The sequence below is a fragment of the Ambystoma mexicanum genome, chromosome 9, assembly GCF_040938575.1.
Source record: "Ambystoma mexicanum isolate Mex_15411 chromosome 9, UKY_AmexF1_1, whole genome shotgun sequence".
NCBI lineage: Eukaryota > Metazoa > Chordata > Amphibia > Caudata > Ambystomatidae > Ambystoma > Ambystoma mexicanum.
In genome coordinates this window covers 57,971,996-57,998,610 of record NC_090931.1, presented here as the reverse complement: position 1 = coordinate 57,998,610, position 26,615 = coordinate 57,971,996, and the positions used below count along the sequence as shown (strand labels likewise).

The following is a 26,615-nucleotide window of genomic DNA, read 5'->3' as shown; positions in this document are numbered from 1 at the left end:
CCTTGTAGACATGAACAAAACTCATCTTATCTCATAATGAGAAGTCTGTAGGTTAGTGGCAATCTCGTGGCCACACAAATTCACAACCCTTCTTCAGTAGTCTTCTCAATTCGACAACTTTGCTAGAATAATTCCGCACAAACTTTTGGTAAAACTCAGTCATTCACAAAAACGACCTCAATTGAGGCTTGTCATGCGGACTCTTTATATCTTTTATAGCGTTCACTAGACTCATTTGGTCTCACCCCATCGGATGTTACTTCGTGTTCTAGGTAGTCAACTTTTTTAACTCCAATTTTACACTTCTCTCCTCTCCTCTCCTCTCAATACAATACCACTCCTCTCAAATATCTTCAACACCATATCCAGGCTATGACCATGTTCCTCTACATTTTTCCCACACACCAAAACATCATCTTGGAAGCAATATACTCTTCTAATATGTCCTAACCTATACATGATCTTCTGAAACGCTGCCGAAGCGGACACCAAACCAAAAGGAATGCGTTTGAACTGAAACTCCCTCATGAGTGACAAATGCTGCTGCTTCCGGCAACGCTCCTCCAGTTCTACCTGGTGGTATGCGGAAGCCATGTTCAATTTGGAAAAGATCTTCACCTGGGCAATTCTCGCCAGAATTTCTGACATATTAGGTAGGGGAGGACGATCCACCATAAAACATTTGTTCAATTGGCGTAGATCTACACACAAACTGAGTTCTCCAGAGTTCTTCTTGACAACTAACGGCGACACTCAATCCACCCCTCCTGCTCTCTCAATAACTCCCGATGACAAAAGTTTTGTGATTTCCTCCTTCACTCCTTCCCTTACCGTTAAGGGTATTGGTCTCAGTTTTGCTGCTATAGGAACCCTTCCTTTGCTTAAAATGATTTGGTGTTGTGTCCCCTTTTTTGCCAATTCCCTTTTTAAAAACTTTGGGATGTCTGCTCACAACTGATTCACTTATTTGTAAGACTTGTTCCCTAGCATTCTGATCTAATTTGATATTCAACTTTTTCTGTTCTCTCCAACCTAACAAAGTAAGACCTTTTAGTCACATTTTTCCCATACACTCTGTTCTTGATTTCAAATTGACACTTTAACCTAACAACTGAATTGGCTCTTGGTTATACCCACCTTGTCTAATGTCCGGCTTCAATAGTTTATGTACACCGCCCTTTACATACCTCTTATATATCTCTCGACATTAATGTAATTTTCGATCCCGACTCAGCCATCATGCATGCTTTACCATTAACTTTAATGTTTGCATACGGCCTCTCACACTCCATTTGCTCCATCCACAGTGTTCACAACAATGTCCTCTAGAGGAGTATCGTTCTCATCGTCGGATGATCTTCCTTCTTCAGTCACTTATAAAACCTTCTTCTGACTGTTGGTTAGTTTTTGCAACAATTTGCAAAGTGACCTCTTCTCTTACATTTGGTGCATGTTGCTCTTCATCCCGGACATGCCACTGAGGCGGCAAGGTGTGCATTGCTAGCACACTGATAACATAAGCGTTCTTCCTTTTCCGCCTTCTCTCCTTTCTGTCTATGATTTAGCTTCTGTGCCACCCTGCTGGATAAGTCTTTGTCCTTGTTCTTTTGATCATTGACACTTAATACTTCAGCCTTAGATTCACCACCATCTTACTTGGCTAATTTCGCTATGCAGGCTAGGGAATGCTCCACCCTGCGTGCGATATTCAACACCTCATCCTTGAGCCATAGTTCCTCACGGATGTGGTCGGAACAGTGTGTCATGAATTGATCGCGTAGGTGTTCATTATATGCATCTTGGAACTTGCATGACGATGCTAACTGACGAAGAGCTGTAACATACTCTTCCACTGATTCCCCAGATTCATGTACCCTCATGCGGAAATGGTATCTCTCGCATTGTACTGGTTTTTGGGGTGAAATACAAGTCCATCTTTGCAACGGCATGGTCTAACTCGGACATGGCATCTCCTTCACCATCCCTTGTGATTTGTGGAAGAGTCTCAAAGATTCTTTGGCCTTCGTACCCCAAATGATGCATCAACAGAACAAGTTTTCTTTCATTGGAGAAAACATTTCCACCAATTGCCTTTACGTAGTGCAAACACCCCTTCTTCCATTGGGCCCATTTGATCCTTGCTGGACCCGGGTTCGCCATAAACATAGGCGGTCCACTTACATTCGACATGGCCATGTTCCTTGGTATGACCAAAGGATTGCCCAATAGACGGATAACCAAAAGGAAATTTGTGTTTTGGCCTGAAGCTCTGTAATTCTGTTTAAACTTGTTCTGGTATTCTTGTGTTTTCCTTTAAAATCTTTAAGTCTTGGTGAACTTCCCCCTTTTTCTTCACTGTAAGGGAAAACTCCAGCTATATCTGCCTTCTTCCCTTTCAGTTGCCCCTTGTGCCAATAACTGCAATGTGGCTGGTGCTGAAAATCGTCCTCCGTTTCAACTGCCCCTCTTAGTTTATATCAAGTCTGGTTAACAACTTTCTTCTGTGTGCGCTTTGACTTGTCCTCCTTTTCAATTGCCCCTCTATTACACTATGGTGAGTGTCTGATTAACACCTTTCTTCTGTGTGCTCTTTCAGTAGTGTCACCAACCAACAGAATGTCCGGTTAGCACCTCAATGCCTCCTTTTCGCCCACAGAGCATTGCCCAATCTTCACCCCTCCTCCCAGGCACTTCAATTGGGGCCGCACACTATTGCACTGTGCGCATGTACTGTAGACTATGGTAGAAGGGCGGCGCAATGGGTTCACGCGCTGGCCGAGGCCCGTTTACGACTTAGCGGGGGTAGGAGGGGACTTGTGTACCGAAGGAGTTAAGCTGGGAGGGACAGCGGCGGCGGGTGCACATTTACTTACTTAGTTTATGTCTAAGATTAAGACCTCCAGCATTAAAAGCACCTCACCATATATACTAAAGTAGGATCGCAACGGACAAACCTAGAACACAGTATCTAAAGTCAACACTTGAATCATAATGCCAAGGAACACTAACTCACGAGCCAGCATGGCATTGCATATTACCTCTGAAGCATGCCTAACCTTGCTAAGAACATCAAAGTATATTAGAAACTATCATAACTCTAACAAGGAAGAATATACATGTGTATACATATTCATAAGTAACAATCATGACTAATCAATTTGAAGACACAACTATAACAGTAATCGCGCTATGTGATGTCATCCACACCACCTCGTGGCCCTTAGACTATCAATTATGTATTATCTAGTTGGGCGCGCACACGTGAAGTACACAAGTACTGTTGGCTGTGAGAGAACGTTACTGAATTTGACTGCACTACGGACTTTTGTGCTTTTCCTTGAATCTGCTCGCTCGTGTTTCTGCTGTCTGCAAAGCGGACGTCTTTCAAGGATACACGGAAGCTGCCTGACCCACTTAAAGATAAGTAAATAGCGAGAGTGACTCAAGTCCTTGTATTAGAACGTTTAAATCAGCCACAGATAAAGGGAAATGGTATTAAACTCCTCCCTCTCTTGCTTCTTTGCAGCACTTGCTGATTGGGCTAGTGATTCCTTCTTCCTCCTATGATCCCGCCCATTTAATTTCAAAAACAGCTTGCCCTGCGCACCCACGCGTGCACACGTAAAGTACACGAAAGTACTGTTGGCTGTTTGCTGTTCTGCTGTTCATGTTCTGGTATTCAGATTAAAATTTGTGTATTGTGATACAGGGGAAAACCTTGAATAAGTCTTTAGTGGACTTCTGCATGGTGAGTCTACCCTCTTTTTTTTTTTTTTCTCCGAGTTCTGTTGACTTAGCTGGTGCCACTGGTTTGAATATTTAACAAAATGGTGCTAACGCTAAAAACAGGTATGCCGCCCCAGGACAAAATAAAAGCTTGTGTGGCTGCGGCTTTCCAAACTCCGAAATCATCCACGCGCTCCATTCAGCTAGTACGCGCTTGAAAATCTGCTTCCAATATAAGATCTTGTACTCCCTTAGCTGATGTACGCAAATTTTGTGAATGGGTTGCTAAAATGGGGGGGGGGGCTGAAAAATCTCAAGCTTCCCATCTAATCAAGGGGACTTGTTCTAATCATGCTGATCAACAAGAAATAAACGGGGAGGTGGTTGATTTGAGAAATACACGCCCCGATTCTTTAATAGCCGCTGTGCGATGGCTATCATTGAAAACCAACTGGAAATAAAAGGGGGGGTGAATGAAGGTGGACACATGGCAAATCCCTCAAAACCATTAATGGGCCTTACAACTAATGAGCAGGCCAAGTCTATAATGGAAATTGACTCCACTGTTGTAGCATTGGAAATGGTAACACCAAACAAGGAAAACTCTATCAAGAATACTGATGAGTGTGTTGAGGTCCCTTCTAACCACAATGATGATGTTGATTTGGAGACTGGAAAAGGAGAGAGCTTTCATAATTTATCTAAATCCCCAATGATGTTCACCCCTTCGCCTAATGAGTCTTCTGTATTGTCTTGCTCCTTTACGAACCCCACTCCACGGCGCAATCAAAATGCCCCGGTTCCAAATAATCATCCCTCTCAAGGGACGTTCATCGTAGGTGTTGAGACTTCTCTTCAAAAGATGAACGTAGCATTATTTTCATTGACACGTTTGTATGATTCTTTAGACTCAAAAATGAATGAGCAACAGGTGTTATTAGTCAAACTATTACAGAATCAAAAAAAATACTGAATCTTTATGTGGTTGTCCTAAGAACCAATCTAACAGTGATTCAAATGTGAGTAAAACTTGTGAAGTGAAAGAGGGGAAAAAGTATGTTAACTTGCAAAACCCTGATGTTCTTTTAATTGACTGCTCACAGAACCAACAAACTGTTACAGCACCAGGCAGGAAAAGAGAAACTACCGGTGCAAATTAATGAAACTGTGGAAAAGACAGGAGAAAAAGTGCTAGAAAAAAAATGATGTGACCACTTCCAGTTCTATATTTGAAATTAATGTGAAGGATAAATGTGTTGCTGGACAGAGATGCTCAAAAAAAGTAAGGCAAAAATGAAGAATGTTGAAACCTTGACCCCCTTCTTCCACTGAGAGTGGCCAACAAACTAAGGATGTTGAAATTGCAAAAGACCCAGTTTCAGAAATTAAAGGGACTACTTAACTCATATTTGAGAAACAAGCTAAAAAAACAAATTTTGATACCTAATGCCACAAAAAAATCAAATATTAAATCCATTCCTAACTCTAAGATCACTGGAACTAGACAGTTCATACAGACACTATCGAAACCTATTTCGGCAACTACAATGGCTCTGAAAACTATCGCCAATAAATATCGCGATATGCTATTATTTAAAGCTAATCAAACTAAAGTGGCCAAAATAGCGTCTTTAGTGTATGAACCTCTAGATAGTCTGGTTTTATTAAATAATCAGAACAATGAAAATGCCTCCACGCAGAAACCTGTGGTACCAGCTCTAGTAGAGAATGAAATAGTCTCTGGGGAGCCTGCCTCTACAAGTATAGTGAAGCCATTAGATTTGAAATCTGCTGAGGAGCCCTTGCCAGTAGAGCCTGCATAATTGCTGAGTGGACGCATTAGTAATGAAAGAATGGAAAGAAGAAATGGAGAAATCGATTCAAAGAATTGTCTCCATGGTAAATAACACAAATACAATGGACTCTTTGGAAAGAAATATCTCAAACAAAACGGGTCCTCCAGCTTATCCTAACAAATTGTTACATCAAAGAGACCTCAAATCAAATTGTTTCCAAAGGGGCTTTGCGAACCCCAATGAAATCTGTGTCAACACACCACTTAATTCTGCAGTGCCGCTCGCATCCGTTCCATGCATTTGATCTTAACAGTCAGTTTTGAACATCCTTGCAGATGTACCAGCTCTGGAAGGAATATGCTCAGCTGACATCGAGCAGATAGGTCAGTTTGATGCAAAAACTCTATCTGTCGTAAAGCTGTGGATGAAATCGGGCTTTGTTAAAAATGCACTTTGGCAAGCTAGAATGGACATATGCGAATTGGGGTTTATTCTGTTAAACAATACCATGGCAGATCCTCCACAAATATCCATATTGCGGAATCAATATCACTCTAAATCCCACGCAGATGTGTAATATCAGTCTACAAATCGACAATCAGAGGCATCAATTGAAAGTGAAAGAGGACAATACGATAGAGAAGAGAGGTCTGTTCATGGTCTGTTCATGAGAAACAGTATGAAAAATTGCTGGCAACAAATATGTCCTTAATGCGTTAAACAGATTTAAATGTTGTCCAAAATCTCTACACATGCTAAATTGCAATTTGATTATGAGTGAGTCGAAGAGATTGAAAGGTTGCCAAACTGTTACACACTCCTATGTGGAAGAAATGCAAATTTTTGCTGTTAAAAGGAATAATATAAAAACAAATGGTATTAAGTTTCTCCACACATATGATCAAGAAGTTGCAGTACGGAAATCACAATATAGAAAAGATAGAAGACATGTAATGTATTTGAATCATTGCGATAGGGAATCTAAACTCCGAGCTTTAAAATGCAAATATAAGAATTGGCTGAGATCGAAACATGCTATTTTGTATCAGAAGGATGCAGAAAATATGTTAGACAAACTAAAGTCAAAGAACTCAGCTAAAATCTGGTCCCTATTGAACTATAAACAGTTTAAATACCAAATAATTCATCAGTTGAACCCCATACCTGAAGAAGTATGGGCCTCCTTCTACAAGCCCCTGTATGCTGATATAAATTTAAAAGGGGAAACTTCTCTTGATAAGACACAAGTCAAGGACCTCTCCTTTGACATCGACATATTGTTTCAAATTTCAAAACTCTCCACCTCTCGTGCTCCAGGGCCGGATGGCTTGTCGAATTATTATGATAAAATTACATCCTATGGCTTGGGCGAAAATCTTCCTAAGCATTTTTTCGAAAATAGTAAGAACTCGTCATCTACCTAGCTCTTGGAAGAAAGCGATAACTATACCCATCTACAAAAAAGGGGACCATGAGAATCCTGCCAATTATAGGCCAATTTCATTATTAGACATACCTAGCAAAATTTTCGCTAGATTGTTGTTAAGAGACCTGAATGTATGGCTGAATGGTGCGAAATTGAGAGACCCAAATCAGACTGGGTTCATGCCGGGAATGGGGACGGCAATTAATCTGCACATACTGGAAGTCATCAAAAAACAAGAACAGCTAAAACTCCAAATTACCTATTTGGCCTTTATTGATTTCCAGGCGGCGTTCGATACTGTGTGCAGGAAATTGTTGATAAACTCTGCAAGGCCAATTGTCCGGAATATTTAGTATTCTGGATTAAGGAACTGCACACGAATACAACCGTGCAAATTAGATTGGCCTCAGATGGAACACTATCTAACCCAATTCCGACATTCAGAGGCCTTAAGCAGGGGTGTATTTTGGCCAGTACCCTTTTCAACTTCTTTATGGCAGCTGTCCGTTTTGATCTTTTGAATTGTAGAGCAGATGCCCCTCGAATTGGAGGCCGTCCCATACCGTGGTTATTCTATGCGGACGACCTGGTGTTACTGGCCAAAACTCCTGTGGGTTTGCACAACCTGCTGGACACCCCGAGTAAGTATGCAGATGCAAACTTTTTGACAATAAATCAAGCGAAATGCAAAATTATGATACTGAGTCCCAAGAGAAAAAGTCCTCACTTTAACTATCGATGGGTCATACAAGATATAGAAATTGAAGTAGTAACAGAGTATAAATATCTAGGCCTCCAAGTCAATAATGATACAGCCGACAAACCATATTATAGTGTTGAAACAAACTTGCAACTGGAATAAATCAGACAAAAATAATACGGGCCAAATATGGCAAGTTTTCTTTGTTGCCAGCTGTAATTTTTTACAAACAGAAGGTGGTACCCATATTGACGTATGCTTCAGAAACAGGAGAAATCATGAAAAAGTCTATATGGGTTAAAATGGAAGGCGAATTTTGGAGATCTGTATGTGGCCTTCCCATGTCAGTCTCGGTGTGTCTATTGAGACATGAATTGGGCTTGGTTTCTTTAAATGCAATCTATCTTTGGAAAGTATTGAGTCTATATCGCAAGTATTTGATGGTCTCTGAAAATGATGGTGTGATGTATATGATGGGAAAATTTATGTTGAATACAGATAACAATAACACTGCTAAGTGGCGAAAGTGAAGTCAATCAGCAATGAGAGGCAGGTATTGATGATGAGCTCTTAGTAAATAACCCAGAAAGAGCGAAGAAGAAACTATGGATGTTGGACTAGATTAGGACTAGGGATGCATGTGCCAAACTAAAGATCTTTAGATGCCAATCCTTTGCCATTAAGGAGTTACATAAAACAGAGCAATACCTTATCCAATTTCCTAATCCAAAAAGCAGATTCAATTATCTGAGAATAAGATTGAATGTTTATCCTTCAAATGAAGTACGTTTCATGCGTAAGTTGACAACTAATGGGGACTGTAGATTTTGTAAGGAGCCGTGTCAAATGGAAACCTTAACATCTAATTGCTGTCTGTCCTGCGTTGATTGAAAAGAGATGCACATTTTTTAAACATTTGTTTGAGAATCCGGTTATCACCAACCACGATGTCCTATGGGAGAAATTGTACCATAGCCAAAAGGCTAAAATGAACATAGCTATACTTATGTTTGTGGAGACACTAAAACTGAAAGAATGCAATGACGCGTGTATTGAAAAATATGTAATAATTGAAAAGTGTGGTCAAAAATATATCTCTGGTTAGTTAATAAGTTGAAAAACGAAACTAAAAGGCAATGGCGAAATGCTGGTAAATAACTCAATTGTAGTATCAAATTAGACAACCTTAAGAAACCGTAAATGTTGTGATTTAAAAATAATTGATATTTTAATACTCTGCAAGTTTTATTGTGAAATCTATGGTGATAAACCTAGATTGTTTGTTTTTCTTTTGAATGCAAAAGTACATATGTAATGTTTGCTTTATTTTATCTGTGTAATGTTTTATTTTGTTCTTGTATGATAGTTTTTTTTTTTTTTTTGAAAGGCTGTTTTTACAGCTAAATCAAATAATTAAAAAAAAACACAAAAAAAATTATCTAGCTGTTACACTTCAACCAAGCACAAGTTGTGGGGAAAATGCTAGAGACTTCCTTGTTTCCCATGTGCCTCCATTTTCTTCACCATGGGACATCATTTCTCATTTTAAAATCCAATCCATCCTGTTCCTCCAAATGCTCTTGTGGACATGTAGTAGTACAAGATTTTGAAACCTATCCTAGCACCAATGTTGATCTAACAATTTGCAAAGTAAAAACACTTTTTAGAAATGCAGTAATTGCCCACACATTGTGTTCACATTGTGTATCCCACTACAGCCTGCAATGCAAAATGCTCGGATCTTAATGAGTATTGTGTAGTACATTACTGTTTTGACATAGTGGGTTTAGTCCTCAAATATTCATACCCATTTGGTACTCCAGTTGTGAATAGCACCTCCTAATACAGATCGGCTTGGATAAAAAATACATGCATAAGCGATACAAGTGGACAACAGGCATCAATTTCTCCCCATCGCACACGGGTGTATTCTACAATTGATGTACAGTACAAATCTGTACATTGTGCCACTCAATATCTCATTGAGGCTTCTTATGTGGCTGTGGGTCAGGAAAAAAAGTTTGTGTGAGGTTTAGCAATTTTCTGTTTATCTTCCTGTGATTTCCCCTTAACTTTTAGGATAATCCATGCAAATTCTGTAAAGGCATGTTTCTTCTCCATAAAATGCTTAACTAGGGGTGCCAGTAAGATTTTATTTTTAAGGCAACTCCTGTTGAGTAATTTTTGGCTTACATTTTCTATTTGTCCTAGCAATATAAATGCAAGGGCAAGTCATCCTATAAATAACATTTTCTGTATTGCAGTTAGTGTGCTCTTTCAACATCCACTCGTGTTCTAGACCCAGGTCCACCGATGTCACCTTAGACCCACTACACAGTTCCCGCAAGGGTGATTTCCTACCCCTTGGGGCAACCCTCATAGTGTACCTTGTGTCTGTGTATCTCTTCGATCTTTTTTATATGGTTTCTCATAATATTGCATACATTGGTACTTTTCTTGAAAGCTAACAATGGGGCTAGCATGCTCATAACCTTCCAGTTCTTTTTGACCATGCTTTTCACCTTATATGATGGGTTACTAAATGTGCTCACAAATACTAGGGGACTTTTTTTTCCGTCTTGGTCGTCTCCCGCCTTTTCAAAAAGTGCCTCTATTGGTAGTTGGTTTTACTAATTTGCAAGGGTAATTCCGAGCAATCAATTTATTTAATTAATGTGTTAGCTCCTTCCTCAAAAGCTTCCATGGTGCTACTGTTGCGATTTAATCACAAGAATTGACCGAAAGGTAGATTATATCAAACGTGGCTGGTATAATGCAAGAGCATTTTATCTGTTGCTTTTTGAAAGTACTCACTCCCCACAATACCAATAAAACTCAGAATAAAGGACACATCCCAGTAGGGAGTGAGACCACGAGAGGTGATTGCAAGGGTGTCAAAGATTTATGATCTTCAGCATCCAGAGGACTCTGCTGCCTCGAGAGCGCTCTGGCAAACAATACAAATACAAGGTTTTAAAGGGTTACAGCATCATCAGTGATGAGTTATAGACAGTCTAAAGGTTAGTTTAATTGGTTAGAAAGGAGGTGCACATAAAGTTCTGTATGGGCCGGCTCCACGGGAGGTTGGACATCACGTGGTTCAGCTGGGCCAGTCCATGCGAGGTGAAGGTTAGGCCGGGTCGGCGAGGCGACTGGACCTCACTAAATCTATACACTTATTCTAGACACGCAATAAACAATGAACATCAATATACCTTTGAATAAATCTTAGAGACCTGTAAATTGCACACATGATTGCCTTGTCTTACATTGGGTCATTCATAAGGTGAGGGGTCTTGTCTTCTGCGATAACCTGGGGACTGGGCTGGTCTGGCACATCAGGGCGAGGCGGGGAGTGGCACATGTTAGCTTTGGACAGGATCTACTGTGACAGGGGTCTGGGTTTATTGGGGGCACTCTGGGGTGGTCAGCACATTGGGGGCACACGTCTGTTACATCAAGAGAATACCTTAAGAGGGCACAGGGTTACACAAGCCGTAACAGCGATGGTGAGGGGTGCAGCAGCAGGTTTGTGAAGATTGATAAGGTACAAGTCATGGTTCAGACCGGTTCACACACAGGCCAGTGATCTCGGAGGAAGAGTGATACAATGCATAGTTTTCATTGTAGCAGTTAGCTTCAGCGCATCTGTGAGAAAGGGACTTGGGAAGCACAGAAAAGATGGGGGTTGGTGCTCGCTCTGCAGGGGGAGGGGAGGAAATAGGGAGGGGAGGGGAGACTAGACTTCATAGTGCCGAATTGCGGCCTAGTCCAAAGATGGAATCGAGGGCACACAAAAAGGCGTCAGTGTGTCTTGCAATAGCCCTACTTCTGCTCCAGCCGAGGCCTTATTCCTCATGGCAGCAGAAGGGCGATGGAGGCGTCCATCAATAGTGCAAGAGCAAGTGGTTCATGTTGTGTAGAATGTACGGGGGATAGGCTGATTCGCCCCTTCCTTACACTTTTACAAATTATCTCACTAATAAATGACCATTTTCTTGATAGTCACGTCCAAATAGTTAACTTAGTTGTTGCTCATGCTGACTGTAAATTGTAAATCTTTCTGATGTTTGTTAATCTGCTTAGAATCACATGCTGTGCATAGGTCCGACATCCAGTGGTCACTGCAGAGTATTGCATTTTGTTTTTCGTAGTCGAAAAGGAGACGTCGACAAGGCGTGTCTGTAACACTATCCCTATAGTGACGTGCGTTGTACCCACAATCCCTCACGCGTCGAGGTCCCTCAGATTGTTTTTTTCCGCCCAGCTTATGGTCGCCTTACGCGGAGCTCAGAGACATTGCAAAACAATTACTACGGACCTCGGTCCTTAATATATACTTGTAAAGATCCCTCCCCTCAACATTAGCTGTGAAGCTGTTTCTCCGCCGTGCAAGTTTTCGACGGAGAGGAAGAGACGGAGGAGATCCCTCGGCGCTGCCGAACACGTGGCCAGGCCTCGCCGGCCAACATACAGTAGGGAGAGTGGGGGTTCGAACTTTTATCTTCTCGTCGAGTGTCTTTCTTTCTCCCCTATCTTTCTCTTGGGGTTGTTATCACCAGTTTTTATTGCCTCAGCTATGGAGAGGACACCTTTAAGTTTTGCCCACGCTGTAGGGGCAAATACACTTGGAAGGACAAACACAAGCTCTGTAATCGTTGCTTGCCCCTCGATCATAAAGAGGACAGCTGCGCGGCCTGTAAGCTCTTGAAACCAAGAACACTTAAAGAACGGAAAGTTAAGAGGTGGGCGGACTACGCTATGTCAAAGTCAGTTTCCTCACCCGCTGCCGCTGTTACAGAAAGTGACGAGGAGGGTGATAACTCGACGTCTGTTACGGAAGTCATTAACCCCCAGAAGGAGCGCTCGCGCTCCTCGACGTCCGTCCCCGGCCCCGACGGGCTCGGCTCACGCCCTGCTTATGGGGATGCACACCCCGGCGACAAGGACGCACACAGACCCCATAGGCCTAAGCACACAACCCACGGCTCTTCTTCGTCGAGGACGAAGGATCCACCAGCGCCGAAGGGGATGCAGGGCACTCCGGCGTCGACCTCAGACCGCAAGGGTCTCAAGCCCCACCCGCAAACGCAGCCGCGACCAGCGATTGGGCTTTCATCTAACACGGGCGCTACCTCAAAAACATCCGACGTAACGCTCCATAGAGCGGCCGTCGAAAAACAACGCGCAGCGCAGGCAACGCCGACTCCAGAACCCTCGACTGACGAACTCGTCGTCGAGAGTCTGGCGAGAATTGTTTCCGAGGATAAACGTAAGCGGACGACGAAACAGACGTCGAATACCGCACCCAAGGAAATAGAAACGCCGAAAAAGCACGAGTAGCCAGGAACTGCCCCATTCATCTAAAGGCACTTCTGAACTACCGGAGGACTTTTTCTGAGGGCGACGGAAACCTTTCGTCGACGTTGTGGGAGCGTTCGAAGCGTTTTGAAGGTGATAACACTGATTTCCCCCCTCTAGATTATTCAGGGGTTCCCCATGAGACCATGGAAAGACTCCATTCTTGTATGGAAAAGATGGAGAGGTTTTTGGGTAGCCAAAACCCACCCACACCCAAAAGACCAAGAGAATGGACCCAGGATGACCCTAGGGTCAAGATTCCTAAGCTGTTTCCCCCTTCTACAGATGCATATGACCTCACTGAAGAGGAGCAATACCTCCAGGAAGATGAGGAGTGTTTAGGTGGAGAGGAAGAACATGAGGAGGAGCGGTTTGAGGAAGACCCTTACACTAGCGCAGGAGCTTTTGAGGAAGATACAGCTACCTCACAGCCCTGGCACTCCCCATCAGTGCAGCCTTGGCAATCCCCATCAGTGCACTCAGACCCTGATGTCTTTCACCCTTCTCCCCCCAAGGACTCACCTATTGGGAACACCTCCCCCATAGATGACCAGCCTTCTCTTAATGCACTATTGCGCAAGGCAGCAGCGCATTTTGAAATAGACACAGGGGAGACTCTTCCGGACATAGACTTTGTAGAAAGTTATTAAAGAAAAAGCCCCAGTCAGTCCATTCCGCTCCTGGCTTCTATAAGGAGAAGAATAACTCCTTCCCTTTCCAATCCAGCCTTAGTCAGAGGGGTCAACCCTCGGATAGAAAAGCTCTTCAGCCCTTCGTCTTCTGACCCTTTGTACATCAGGGGACATTCTATTCCGGACTCTCTGGTAGTTACTAACGCAAGAAAGAGAGCGGGGGTACCACTATCTACTAGTGAGGCACCACCTGACAAAGAGGGCAAAAAGCTCTATGCACTTGGGAAGAGAATCACGACCTCCGCCGCCTACTCAACTAGGATTGCGAATAACAATTCCCTATTAGCTAGCTACGCAGATGCACAGTGGAGCAAGCTGCGCAGCGAAGCAGAGGACGCACCAGAACCCCTGCGTTCACGCCTGTTGGCTACTATATCAGAGGGAACTCTTGTAAACCAGGGCATCGTAAAGAACTCCTTGGATGCTGCAGAGACAGCTGGACGTTCCCTGGTTCAGGGAATACTTCTCAAACGCCATGTCTGGCTGCGCAATTCGGGATTTAAGCCAGAAACCCAGGCTTCCCTAATAAATAAGCCCATAGAGCAAACACATCTGTTTGGGAAAGCAGTTGATGAGGCCCTAGAACATGCGAAGAAGGAGTTTGATACCATCAAGACTCTTGACCAAATTTCTAGGCCACCCAACAGACGCAGCTATGGCAATAGACGCTCCTTTCGTGGCCAACGCCAGCAGCAAAGCCAACAACAATTTTACTCTGCTACCAACTGGCCCTCTAACCAAAGCACCCAGTTCAGTCAAAGAGGCCAACGTCGTGGCAAAGGAAGAGGGCACGGCTCCAGTCCAAAAGGCCCCACGCCCAATACCAACAAATGACCCAAAGATTCGGGGGCCGGCTAACATCGTTCCTTTCAGCATGGGAGGGAATAACGTCAGACCGCTGGGTATTATCCACCATAGCCCACGGATACTGCATCGAATTCAACGGTTCCCCAAAATACAGACCCCCACGGAACCGGCGCATGACACCGGAACACCTCACTATTCTTCTTCAAGAAGTAGAAGAGCTACTGAAAAAAGAAGCTATAGAGGCTGTCCCCCTATCGCAGGTAACAGAAGGTATTTATTCAGTGTACTTCCTTGTACCCAAAAAGGATTTAACCATGCGCCCTGTATTAGATCTGCGTCCAGCGAACAATTTTGTCAAACCCCAAAAGTTTTGTATGGTAACCTTGCAGGATGTAATCCCACTGTTATCACAGGGGGATTACATGACAACACTAGACATGAAAGATGCATACTTTCATATTTTAATGTTGCCAGCGCACAGAAAATACCTCAGGTTCAAGATAGAGAACAAACACTACCAGTTCAGAGTACTACCCTTCGGGATAGCATCTGCACCAAGGGTATTTACGAAAGTACTGGCAGTGGCAGCGACCCACCTGCGCAGATTATCCATCCCGGTTTACCCGTACCTCGACGACTGGCTCATAACAGGGGATTCTTACGAAACATGCTTCTCCAATACCCAAAAGACCGTAGACCTTTTGTCCCAACTGGGCTTCTCCATCAACGAAAAGAAGTCCAGCTTGGACCCCAGCCAAATCAAACAATTCCTAGGGGCTCTAATTCGAACAAAGGACGGCCTCGTCTTCCCCTCCAACGAGAGGGTCCAAAACATGCTGTTTCAGATCCCCCATTATGTGGCAGGTCGAGAGGTTACGGTACGCAAAGCAATGCGTTTGCTAGGGATGATGGCGTCATGTATTTATTTGGTACCTCACGCGCGCCTGCGCATGCGCCCAATGCAAGAGTGGCTCTACAGCCAGTGGTGTCAAGCCAGCGGACAATGGGACGATCTAGTGGTGGTCTCGCAGGCCTTGGTTCTCTCGCTACGGTGGTGGACAAAGGAAAACCTGTTATTAGGGAAAACTTTTGCCACACCCGCAGTGGAAGCCACTCTAACCACAGACGCATCCCTTACAGGATGGGGGGCTCACCTATCCCATCGGACTGCTCACGGAGTGTGGACTCCGAGCTTAGCATCCAAACATATAAACCTGCTGGAACTATTAGCAGTGTTCAAAGCACTGAAAGCCTTTCAGGAACACTTACAAGGAAAGACAGTGATGGTCCTCACAGACAGCACCACAGCCATGTACTATCTCAACAAGCAAGGGGGCACTCGCTCTCCAGGACTGTCCAAGCTGTCCCAGAATATATGGAAGTGGGCTCTCAAACACATGTTCCTACTATCACAACATGTACCAGGGGAACTCAATCTGCTAGCAGACAAACTCAGCAGAGACTTCCCCCTACCCAAAGAGTACGAATGGCAATTGCAAGAAGACATCGTCTTAAACGTCTTCACGCAATGGGGTTTCCCGGAAATAGACCTGTTCGCAACCCTGGAGAACTCACAATGCCAAAGTTACGCCTCCAGGTACCCCCAGAACCAGTCCAAGGGGAACGGTCTGTTGATTCCATGGTCAGGGAAATTTGTCTACGCCTTTCCCCCGACTCCCCTCCTCAACAAGGTGGTGCACAAGATGCACCAAGAGCAGGTGACCATGATACTAGTGGCCCCAATGTGGGCCCGGCAGCCATGGTTCGCTCACTTGATGGAGATGTCCCTATCTCCCCCAATGAAACTTCCTTGCCCGTACAACATGCTGTCACAAGACAAGGGCAGGACACTGCATCCATGCCCTCAGACCATGAACTTAGCAGCCTGGCTCCTGAGATCATAGAATTTGGACATTTACATCTCCCTCAGAGATGTATGGACATCCTCAGGGAAGCCAGAAAACCTAATACTCGCCACTGCTATTCTAGCAAGTGGAAAAGATTTGTCATCTGGTGTAGAAGTAAGAACATCAACCCGGTTGACTGCTCTGCCACTAACATTATTCTGTACTTGACCCATTTACTGGATTCAGGTCTAGTGTTTAATTCCATTAAAGTCCACCTAGCGGCACTTTCTGCATACACCACGTCCCAACTTAAAGTGTCGTGGTGGAAGATACCAGTTATAAAGGCCTTCATGGAAGGGGTAAAGAGAATACACCCCCCAATAGCTAGCCCAGCTCCCGGATGGGACTTAAACGTGGTACTTTCTAGACTCATGGGCACTCCTTTCGAACCCATGCACAAGGCAACTCTTAAATACCTCACTCTTAAGACTGCTTTCCTAATAGCTATCACCTCCATTAGGAGAGTAAGTGAACTACAGGCTCTTTCTGTATTAGACCCCTTCGTATCAGTTCACAAGGATAAGGTGGTTCTTCGCACACACCCAAGGTTTGCACCAAAATTCATCTCTAAATTTCATGTAAACCAATCTATAGAACTACCAACGTTCTTTCAAAACCCTTCCAACTTGGGAGAAAAGTCTGCATACACTAGATGTACGCAGAGCTGTCATGTTCTACATGGAAAGAACCAGATCACTGAGAAAGACTAATCAGTTCTTTGTCTCGGTGGCAGCAGGAAGAGGAGGAGATGCAGTCTCTAAGTCCACTATATCTAGATGGATTGTACAATGCATCACTCTGTTACACTCTTGCTAAGAGAGAACTACCCTTCAAGCCAAGAGCACATTCCACTCGAGGCACTGGGGCATCCATAGCATTCATTGCAAATGGTTCCCCTTGAGTCCATCTGCAAAGCGGCTACCTGGAGTTCTGTGCACACCTTTACAAAACACTACTGTCTAGATGCACACTCAAGATCTGACTCCCAGGTGGGACAGGCAGTATTAAGACATCTTTTCTCTACTGTTCCTTCTCATAACCCACCGCCAACTCCGGGTACTGCTCGCTAGTCTATGCACAGCATGCGATTCTAAGCAGATTAACAAACATCAGAAGACAATGCATTACTTACCGTAAAAGCATTTCTGATGGTTGTATCTGCTTAGATTCACATGCGCCCACCCTTCCTCCCCGCTCGGATGGAAGGAACATAGACTTCCTTTTATATCTCTTTTCTGTACTCACTCACGTCTAGAAGGCTCCCTCAGGGCAGAAAAATACAAACAGAGGGACCTCGACGCGTGAGGGATTGTGGGTACAACGCACGTCACTATAGGGATAGTGTTACAGACACGCCTTGTCGACGTCCCCTTTTCGACTACGAAAAACAAAATGCAATACTCCGCAGTGACCACTGGATGTCGGACCTATGCACAGCATGTGAATCTAAGCAGATACAACCATCAGAAATGCTTTTACGGTAAGTAATGCATTGTCATTTTGGCCGTTGAGCCATTGTAAAAAGATGTTGGCTTCACCAATATTCCCTTTCAAAACCATGAACAAATCATAGATTCTTAACCACTTGATTGTTTTCTTTCTGTAGGGATTGATTTCTGCGCGGCGCAACAGTATTTTCGAACATGTCATCGTATTCATTTGCTGGATTAGGAGGCATGGCCGCCCCCATTGCAGTACTTTCAATTTGGACATAACTTTTTTGAATTCATGGGACAATTCCGTTTGTCAAAATGAACTCTGTGCACCATAAAGTCATGGATTGCTAACCAGAGAATAGTCTTCTCGTTTAAGCAGCATCTCTTCCACTACTTCTAGGGTTGCCCTTTGCTGAATATTAGTGTATAAAGACTGGATGTCAAGACATATTAGGTCATTAATGGGATTGAACTCCAGCCCCTCTATTTTAATAATCGCATCCCTGGTGTCTTGAACGTAGATTTTCATTTTAGGGGCCGATGCTGTGCAGTACCAGGTCACATTGACCTGCAAATTAGTGGGGAAAGTACATTATTTGTGTATCTATGGTTTTAGAACAATTGAGTATTTTTAATATGAATTGATGTTCAAATTTGACAATTGGATTTTTTAAGAATTGTAATTTTGTGAAATATGGTGTGTATTATGCTCTTGTATTGTGCTTTTGAATTGTATGATAAAATTTGAAATTTGCATTTTGGAAGGAATTGTATCCCTTTTGGAAGAGTTATTTGGTTGAAACTCTTCTAGGAGGGGAGAAGGACAGGAGTAACATTTGCCCATGGGCCTTTTTTGGTGTTCTGATAATGTATAGTCCCACGTAGTAGGAAGGTCCAGTATAGCACAGTGGGTTTAGCCATTGTAAAAATAGTGACTGTTAGGGAGAATTCTCAGAAATGTGCTAATTCTCTCTACCTTGGAGACCCCCAGCAACTTTGCTGGATTTTGAGGTCTTGATTTTTCTAAGCTGGAGAGAGAAACCTTTTTTCCCCCCACTCTCGTTTTAATGTGATTTTGTGCACTGTTTCTTTTGGTTGTGGAGTCTGACTAACTCCATAGGCATCTTTTAAATTGTCACACACCTTCAGTGCAGTGCCACAGGGAAGACTTTCAGATTTCCCAAAAGGACCTTAAATACCTTGTCTGGGATAAACTACTGATTCCCAGAGCAGTGAAGTGAAATGGACTTTACTTACATTTGTAACTTTCTAGAACCAGCACAGATAGTTATCTTACAATGGGGTGCTGGAGGGATTACCTAGTATCCCCTTTGTCTAGTTTCTCATGTAACATTTTTGTTACCCTTTCCTCACTGAATGGTTGGTGACAGTTTATTTTTTAATACCATTATGGGATTTTACCGTGGGCTGCGTTCGCAGCCACAGTAAAGCACCCATGGGTGCCATTTTTGTCAAAATGTCCCCAGTCTTCTTTTTTTCGCCATTTCTTTGTGAAAAGGTTTGGTCCCTTTGTTCATTTTGCCTTTGGTGGGGCTCACGAGTGAAGCCCGCCTCTGGCTCCAGGGTGTCCGGCGGGGGCTAGAAGCGAGGGACGTGCCTGCAACTCTGTGCTTAGTCTCCTAGGAGACAGGAATGCACTCTTGGGTGATTGGCCGGCTGGACAGCACCCTGCTGGGTGACTGACAGCTACGCTGGAATGAATGGGAGCAAGCTGCATAAGTCAAGGCTTTTTGGCTTGGAAGGCAGTCGACCACTGGACGAAGGAATCCAAAGAAGAACTTGAAGAGGACACCTGCAACTCCTGGACCATTGGTTTGCCCAGTGAAGCCCTGCTGCTGTATCGATAGAGAAGCCCCCTGCAAGGACGACTTCTCACTTGGAGTTGATTGGTCCCATCAACTCAAAAGTAAGCCATTTGGACATCCTCTCAAAGCTGGTCGAGTTTCCACTGCCGTCGCTGATGGAACTGGTTAGCCAGGGAGAGGAACAACAGTTTGTGTGCGTTGCTTATAAGCTGGCCAAGAGCTCCAGGAAGATCCTCTGGACTCTCAGGAAGCAGGACTGACCGAGGCTGAGCCACCTCAACGGAGTGCAGTGCGGGACCCCAGACGCAAGGAAAGCCCATCTCGACAGCCAGGAACCACAGTGTTGCTATTTGCGGTAGACGCGAGGAACTGAAACGCGGAAGTGCCACTTGTTTGAAGATTTCCGGTTGCGAGCGGTGACGTCCCATTGCAGTGCAGGTGTCCCCAGACGTCCTCCCTCTTGTCCCCACGGCTGAGGCCCAGGAACAGCGAGATCTGCAGAGCTGCACAGGAACAGAAGTCATCTGCTGCACTTTTTCTTCAACCTAAAGATACTGTAAAGTCTAAGAACTTCTTGTTGTGTAGCCATTTGTCCTCGTTGGAGACTTGCTGGTTGCATCTGTAGAGTTGCTATCAGCTTCTTTACCTCACAAGCCTAATCTGCTTGCGGCCCTACTTTGATTTCTTCTATTCTACCAAGACTTTTAAAACATTGTGAAAGATGTTTTACTTAACTGCAAGAAGTTCTTCGGTTCACCTTGACTTTTGTTAACTTAACTTTGGCTGGTCTGGCTTCCTGAATGGCTCTGCTCTCCCCTGTTTAAGTGTTTTTGCCTTCCTTGCAGGTTTTATTCTTATCCCTCTTTTCTGTCACACTCTCCTAAGAAAGTCTAAATGCAAACAGTGATATATTAATGTCCCCAGCACCCTAACCATTGATGTCACCTGAGGGTGTAGGTATGGTCTATGAACCATCCCAAATGGGTACCAACTAATTTAGAAAACTGTATTTTTTTAAGTATATTTGTGTTGCTTTATGTTGCTCCCTTCTGAAGAAGGCTTACTATAACTGACAGACAAATTAATAATTGTTTAATCCAGAAAACTTGTGTGTTTATTTGGACACTTGCCACTGAATCTCTGTAACTCCCCTACAGCGCACATTGACCCCTCTTGAGATGAGCGTGGCTACTCGACCAAACTACCAACCTGTGTAGTACAGACTTATACCAAAGGTTGGGTTCCTATTGCCAGGAGGTCAGGGTTGTTGTAGTGCACCCAAAGGGTGCTGCATACAATCTTGCCTAACAGTGACCATTATAGGTTTACCATGACCTTTTGCTCCACCCATGACTGCAATTTCTTACCCCCCCCTCTTTTCCAGGCTCATCGTATTTTGCAAGCCCTGAAGCGGTATGTACGTGCAGAGAATAAAGATCGCCTCCACACCATCCGCCATTACCAGCATGTCCTGGCCGTGGATCCCGAAAAAGCTGCCCAGATGAAATCTCAGGTACTGTTTCAGTAATGTGGTCTGTGATGTTTGCTGTGCATTGTCCTGGATTGTTTTGTGGTTGTCTGTGTTGCTGAAATACCTTGCGTCCGAGTTTGGGGTGGTGGGGGGTTCTAATCGCAAGTCTTAATAAATGGGACTCTTAGTTGTGATTGTGAGCAGTTTAGTTCCATAGTGAAAGCCTACGGTCTGCAGTACTTGCACAGTTATTGCTGAAAGCAACATCCCTTGGGTCCTACTACAAGTTGCACTCTATGGTTATGGAACTGTAGCCAAAGGCACGGCCGCAGAACCTCATGCATCTGCCATCATAAACCACTCCAAAGCACTTGGGACAACACATCTGCCATAAGAATGCAGCTATTCATGGCAAGAATTTGATAAATAGCTGCACACTACTATCCTGGCTTTGCATACCCCATGTAGACTGCCTCTCACCACCCGTCCACATGCTGGCTCGATATGGGTGGATAGCAGGCACTTGGCCTCCCCTTCATAGCTTCGTACTGGCTGTTATACACACCCGTACTAGCACTCTCAAATTCTTCCACTCATGCCTGGACTTCGGTCCCCGAGGGTGTTCAACCTACAGCGCATTGTCACCATACCAATGGTGAAAGACACTATACGAATGATAGAGTACAATTTTTGTAGAAAGAAGAGCTTCCAGAAAGTGTAACGCTGCCAAGCGAGGTCACCGGGGGAGTGAAGGGTCCACTTGCAGCTGGGCAACAAGGATGCTCAAGTTACTAAGTTATTATTTATTTTAACTGTAATAAAACTCTTCTGTAGCAATCAATTAAGCAGTTTGACAACAATAGGTACATGCTTGCATTTATATGAAAGCCTCTGAGTTATTAAAGATGAGCATTCGTTTTGAAAGTTAAAGGTCTATGCGGTCAAATAGCTCCTTTGATCCTTAACGCTTTAAGTGCCATGGGTCCCCCCACCCCGAGTGCCAAGGTCTTTTTTGGTGATTTCGGTAGGTCGCCATTCAATGCCTTGTAACTTTTCTGTTGCATGACAGATCTCTGCCAAATTAGGCCCCATTTTTTTCATATGTAGGCTATCATAACGCCACCCAGGAATCCTAAGTTGATGTAGGGGGGTGAGAGAAAATGACCAAAAAGGGGGAAAATTTAGGGTTTTTCAAAAAGTGCTAATAAAATGATGTACAAAGAAGCCTGTAGTTCTTTTCCTTGTAAGATCTAGGAACAAATGGTTTGCTGTGCTGAATTCCCCAATTCCCTGGCTTTCAAGAATAGGTTGAGTAAGAAATGATTTTGATGTGGTTATCAACCGTTTTGTGAGGTAGGCGATTTTGGCCATTTTTGCCAATTGGACATGCGTGGACGGAATGGAAGAAAAGGGTAGGAAAGCCGAATTGGAGGACAAAGGCATACATTTCTGAAAAGTAGACAAAATTCCAAGTTTAGGAAGGGGTGATTTGCGCAGGTCGGGCAACAACTAGGTAGGGTAAAATGCCATAGTTTGGGGGGGGGGGGGAGCAGGTAAATTACCAACAGAAGGTATCTGATGGACATGGTTGACTTAGTACGGTAATGGCTACTATGAATTTTGAGAAAAACAATGCTCTGCTACATTCCCCCAACTCTTGCAGTTAAAGCACACGTTTTTTGTAGTGTTTCAAAAAACCAGCATTACCACAAGCCAAACACTGAGCCATGGTACACAGGAATTTTATGCTTGCAGCCTGAACAGGCGGATTAGCATGTGTAAATCAGGAAAACCAATGTGGTGAGCAACGGCAAGCATACATTTTTTGAAAGGGCCCAGGCAGACCTTTTCAAGGGTAGGTGACATGTGCAGGTTACAAAAGTGTATGCTGCATAAAGCAGCGACTAAGTGTAGGGCACATTTGGGAAATGAAAGGGTTGTGTGAAAAAGGGCACTAGTAAATGGGTCGAAACATTATGAAATCGACACAAACGCAACAAATGTCCTACCTTCCCTCGGTGCCTCACATGTGTGGGTGCACCTACCTGGGCGCCAAGGGGAAGGCCTTGAAACACCCCTAACCCAAAGTCTCTTCTGACGGCTGATTTTCACGATTTTTTTCAGACGCGCACACCATACAGATATGGGCCTAGGTGTCCAAGCCACCAAGGAAAACGGGGAACCCCATGCATTTCTGTGGGAATCCAGAGGTCCGATTTGCACAAATCAGCCCAGAATGTATTACCCAGAAACCCCGGCAAAGTCCGAAATGTGGCAAAAACCCCCCAATTTCCGCACATTTCACTCGGCTCACCCACCGAAACAAGCCACCAACACATGGCCTACCGTCCTGCATTCCCACAGGTGTCCCGATTAAAACGGTACCTCACATGTGTGGTTGCACCTACCAGGGCGCAAAGGGCAAAGCCGAAAACACAGGTAACCCCAACTCTTTTCGCACAGCAGGATTGCAGGATTTTGACTCATGTGCACACCATACAGATTTGGGCCTAGGGTGTCTAGGCCCATATCTGTATGGTGTGCCCGTCTGAAAAAATCGTGAAATTCAGCTGTCGGGAAAGACTCGGGGTTTAGGGGTGTTTTCGGCTTTCCCCTTGGCGCCCAGGTAGGTGCACCCATACATGTGAGGTACTGTTAATCGGGACACGTGTGGGTACGTGGGAAGGTAGGCCATGTGGTGGTGTGTTTCGGTGGGTGGCCCGAGCGAAATGCCTCAAATTGTCCTAATTCCAGCCAAGTTCAGAGACATTTACCTCTGTCCACTCAACGAAACACATTGCCAACAGATGTCCCACCTTCCCGCCTTCCCACAGGTGTCCTGACAAAAACTGTACCTCATGTGTGGGTGCACCTACCGGGGCGAAAAAGGAAAAGGGTAACCCGCTGGCAACCACAAGCCTTTCGGCACAGCACATTTTGTTTGTGTGGGCAACCTACAGATTTGGGCCTCGGGTGTTGAAGCCAGCTAGGAAAACAGGGAACCCCATGCATTTCCCAAAAGAGGACACCCGTGGGACTAGATGTCTGACTTGCGCAAATCTCCCCAGAATGCATTACCCACAAGCACCGCCAAAGACCCACATGGGAGAAGGGTGCCCAATGGCAGGGATATTACCGCCGACTTTGCTGGAGCTCTGGCTGGCCTGCGTTACAGCTTCTCCCCACCAGGGAGTCCCGGCAGTGTGCCAATACCTCCCAGAAGGGAAAAGCTGTAATGCAGCCCAGCCGCAACTCCAGGACGGTTGGAGGTGATGTCCCCAGCCTTGGACATGTTGTACCGTCCCCTAAGCACAGTGGCAGCTCCAGGGATCCCCGGCAGGATCCCCTTTCCTTCCCGGATGTGACACCTGTAACTTACCACAGCCAGAGCTGCAACCTGGGCTTGCAGACGGACAGCCCACATGGGAGGCATCCGCTCCCAGGGAAACACCAATGTTCTGCTGGCATGGGGGTGCAATTTGTGGCCTGCCCCTGCAATTATGTCCCAGCCCACCAAAATATCTGCCCATACGGCCCATTCCTACCCACATCACCAACAATCCAGCCCCAGTCTCACCCACCCCTAGAATAATAAAAAACAGTACTCGCATAACGTTGCAGCTACTCACGTAGAAAAAGCTGTAAACAAAACAAAAAACATGTTACCTACGGTCACACCAGCAAAAACAAATTGATACGTTCCAAGCATGCCCCCCCTTAGCCCTCTTGCAAGCAATCTCCGGTGGTCTACTGAACCTCACCCCCCTGCCCAAGTGAAAACCCATTTGCCCCTTCGTACGGGCAGATATCTGCCCCAGGGAGGGCTGCATGACATGGCCCCCACACTTCATTGGGGGTGGGGGATGAGGGGGTCACCTCCCTGACCCATTAGAAAATTCCCTGTCATTTTGGGGTGCCCCACAACCCCCCCAAAATGCAGTCCATTTTCACTTTTTTCCTTTGGTAACCCAATGCCCCTTGATAATTGGTGAGCCAATCTGGCCCCAAATGGGTGGCGGGGCACCTCCTGCAGGCCCCCCTGGGCCTCCTACAAACGGCTGCCTGAGGTAAACCCCCCCCCCCCTCCATTTTGGGGTGGGGGAGCGGGCCACCAAAAGTTTGTGGGGCAGTAAGGTTTAGGCACCTTGGGCCCAGATTGGCACACCAATGTGCCCCTCAGTGCCAAAAAAATGAAGATGGCAGGCTGTACTGTGGGGGGGCTGAGGGGCACCATACACCGCCAGGGAATTTTGTAATGTGAAGGGTGGGTGCACCTCTCCACCCCAGTTGGAGGGACGGTGCATCTCATGTAGCCCTCCCTGGGGGCAGATAAGGGGGGGTTGCCCCCCCCTCTGGACTCGGGTGTCCCTTCCTAGGAGCAGATATCTGGCCCCTGGGAGGGCTGCATGACATGGCCCCCACTCCATTGTAGGTGGGGAGAGGGGGGTCACCACCCCTTCCCATTAGAAAATGCCCCGTCGGTTTGGGGTGCCCCACAGCCCCCCTAAAATGCAGTCCACCATTTTCCTTTGGTAACCCAACTCCCCTTGGCACAGGTGTGCCAGTCTGGCCCCAGGGTGCCCAAACCTTACTGCCCCACCCACTGGGGGGGCCTGTTCCCACTATTTGTGGTTCCCCCTCCCCCAAATGGGTGGCAGGGGCACATCCTGCAGGCCTCCTTGGGCCTCCTACAAACGGCTGTGTGAGGTACACCCCCCTCCATTTGGGTTGGGGGGGCCACCAAAAAAGTGTGGGACAGGCCCCCCAGTGGGTGGGGCAGTAAGGTTTTGGCACCCTGGGGCCAGATTGGCACGCCAGTGTGCCCCTCTGCACCAAGGCAAGTTTGGTAAACAAAGAGAAAAAAAATTGAAAATGGCAGGCTGCACTGGGGGGGGGGGGGGAGGGGGGGAAGGGGGGTTCGGTGTTGAGGGGCACCCTAAACCGCCAGGTCATTTTCTAAATGTAATGGGGTGTGACCCTCTTGCCCACCCCCACACCAAATGCAGGGGGGGCATCTCATGCAGCCCTCCTTGGGGTCAGATGCCCCTTCCTAAGAGCAGATATCTGCCCCCAGGGAATGCTACAAGGGGTGCTCCCATTTCCCCTTGGGGTGAGGGGGAGAGGGCCATCTTCCTTTTCCATAAAATAAATCCTGGTGGCTAGTGCCATAAAAATGGCTGCCACAGTGAAAATTACTTTCCTGCCGGCGTGCTTTATGCACGCCGACGTGAAACTGAAGGTAATCCAGCCCCCGGGCAGTGAGGGGGGACCTCCCCCTCACATAGCCCGAGGGTTGGATTACTGTTTTCAGTGCTCCTGCTTTGCAGGGATTGCTCAAAACAGAGTGCCAAAAAGGACGAGCTAGCTCGTCCATGGCACCCTGGATGGAATTCCAAGGACAAGATACCTCTTCATGGCACCCTGGATGGAATTCCAAGGACAAGATACCTTGTCCTTGGCACTTAAG

The 26,615-nt window shown here is 45.4% G+C and overlaps 1 protein-coding gene across 8 annotated transcripts in view; it reads left to right on the top strand.

Moving 5' to 3' along the window:
• The window catches only part of APLP2 (amyloid beta precursor like protein 2), a 429,108-nt gene that overhangs the window by 286,108 nt on the left and 116,385 nt on the right, over positions 1–26,615 (top strand). For all 8 annotated transcript variants that reach the window (XM_069614142.1, XM_069614144.1, XM_069614143.1 and 5 more), the window contains one exon: positions 21,062–21,190. In XM_069614142.1, the coding sequence (XP_069470243.1) occupies positions 21,062–21,190 (129 nt within the window). The remainder of the gene's footprint in view (positions 1–21,061; positions 21,191–26,615) is intronic.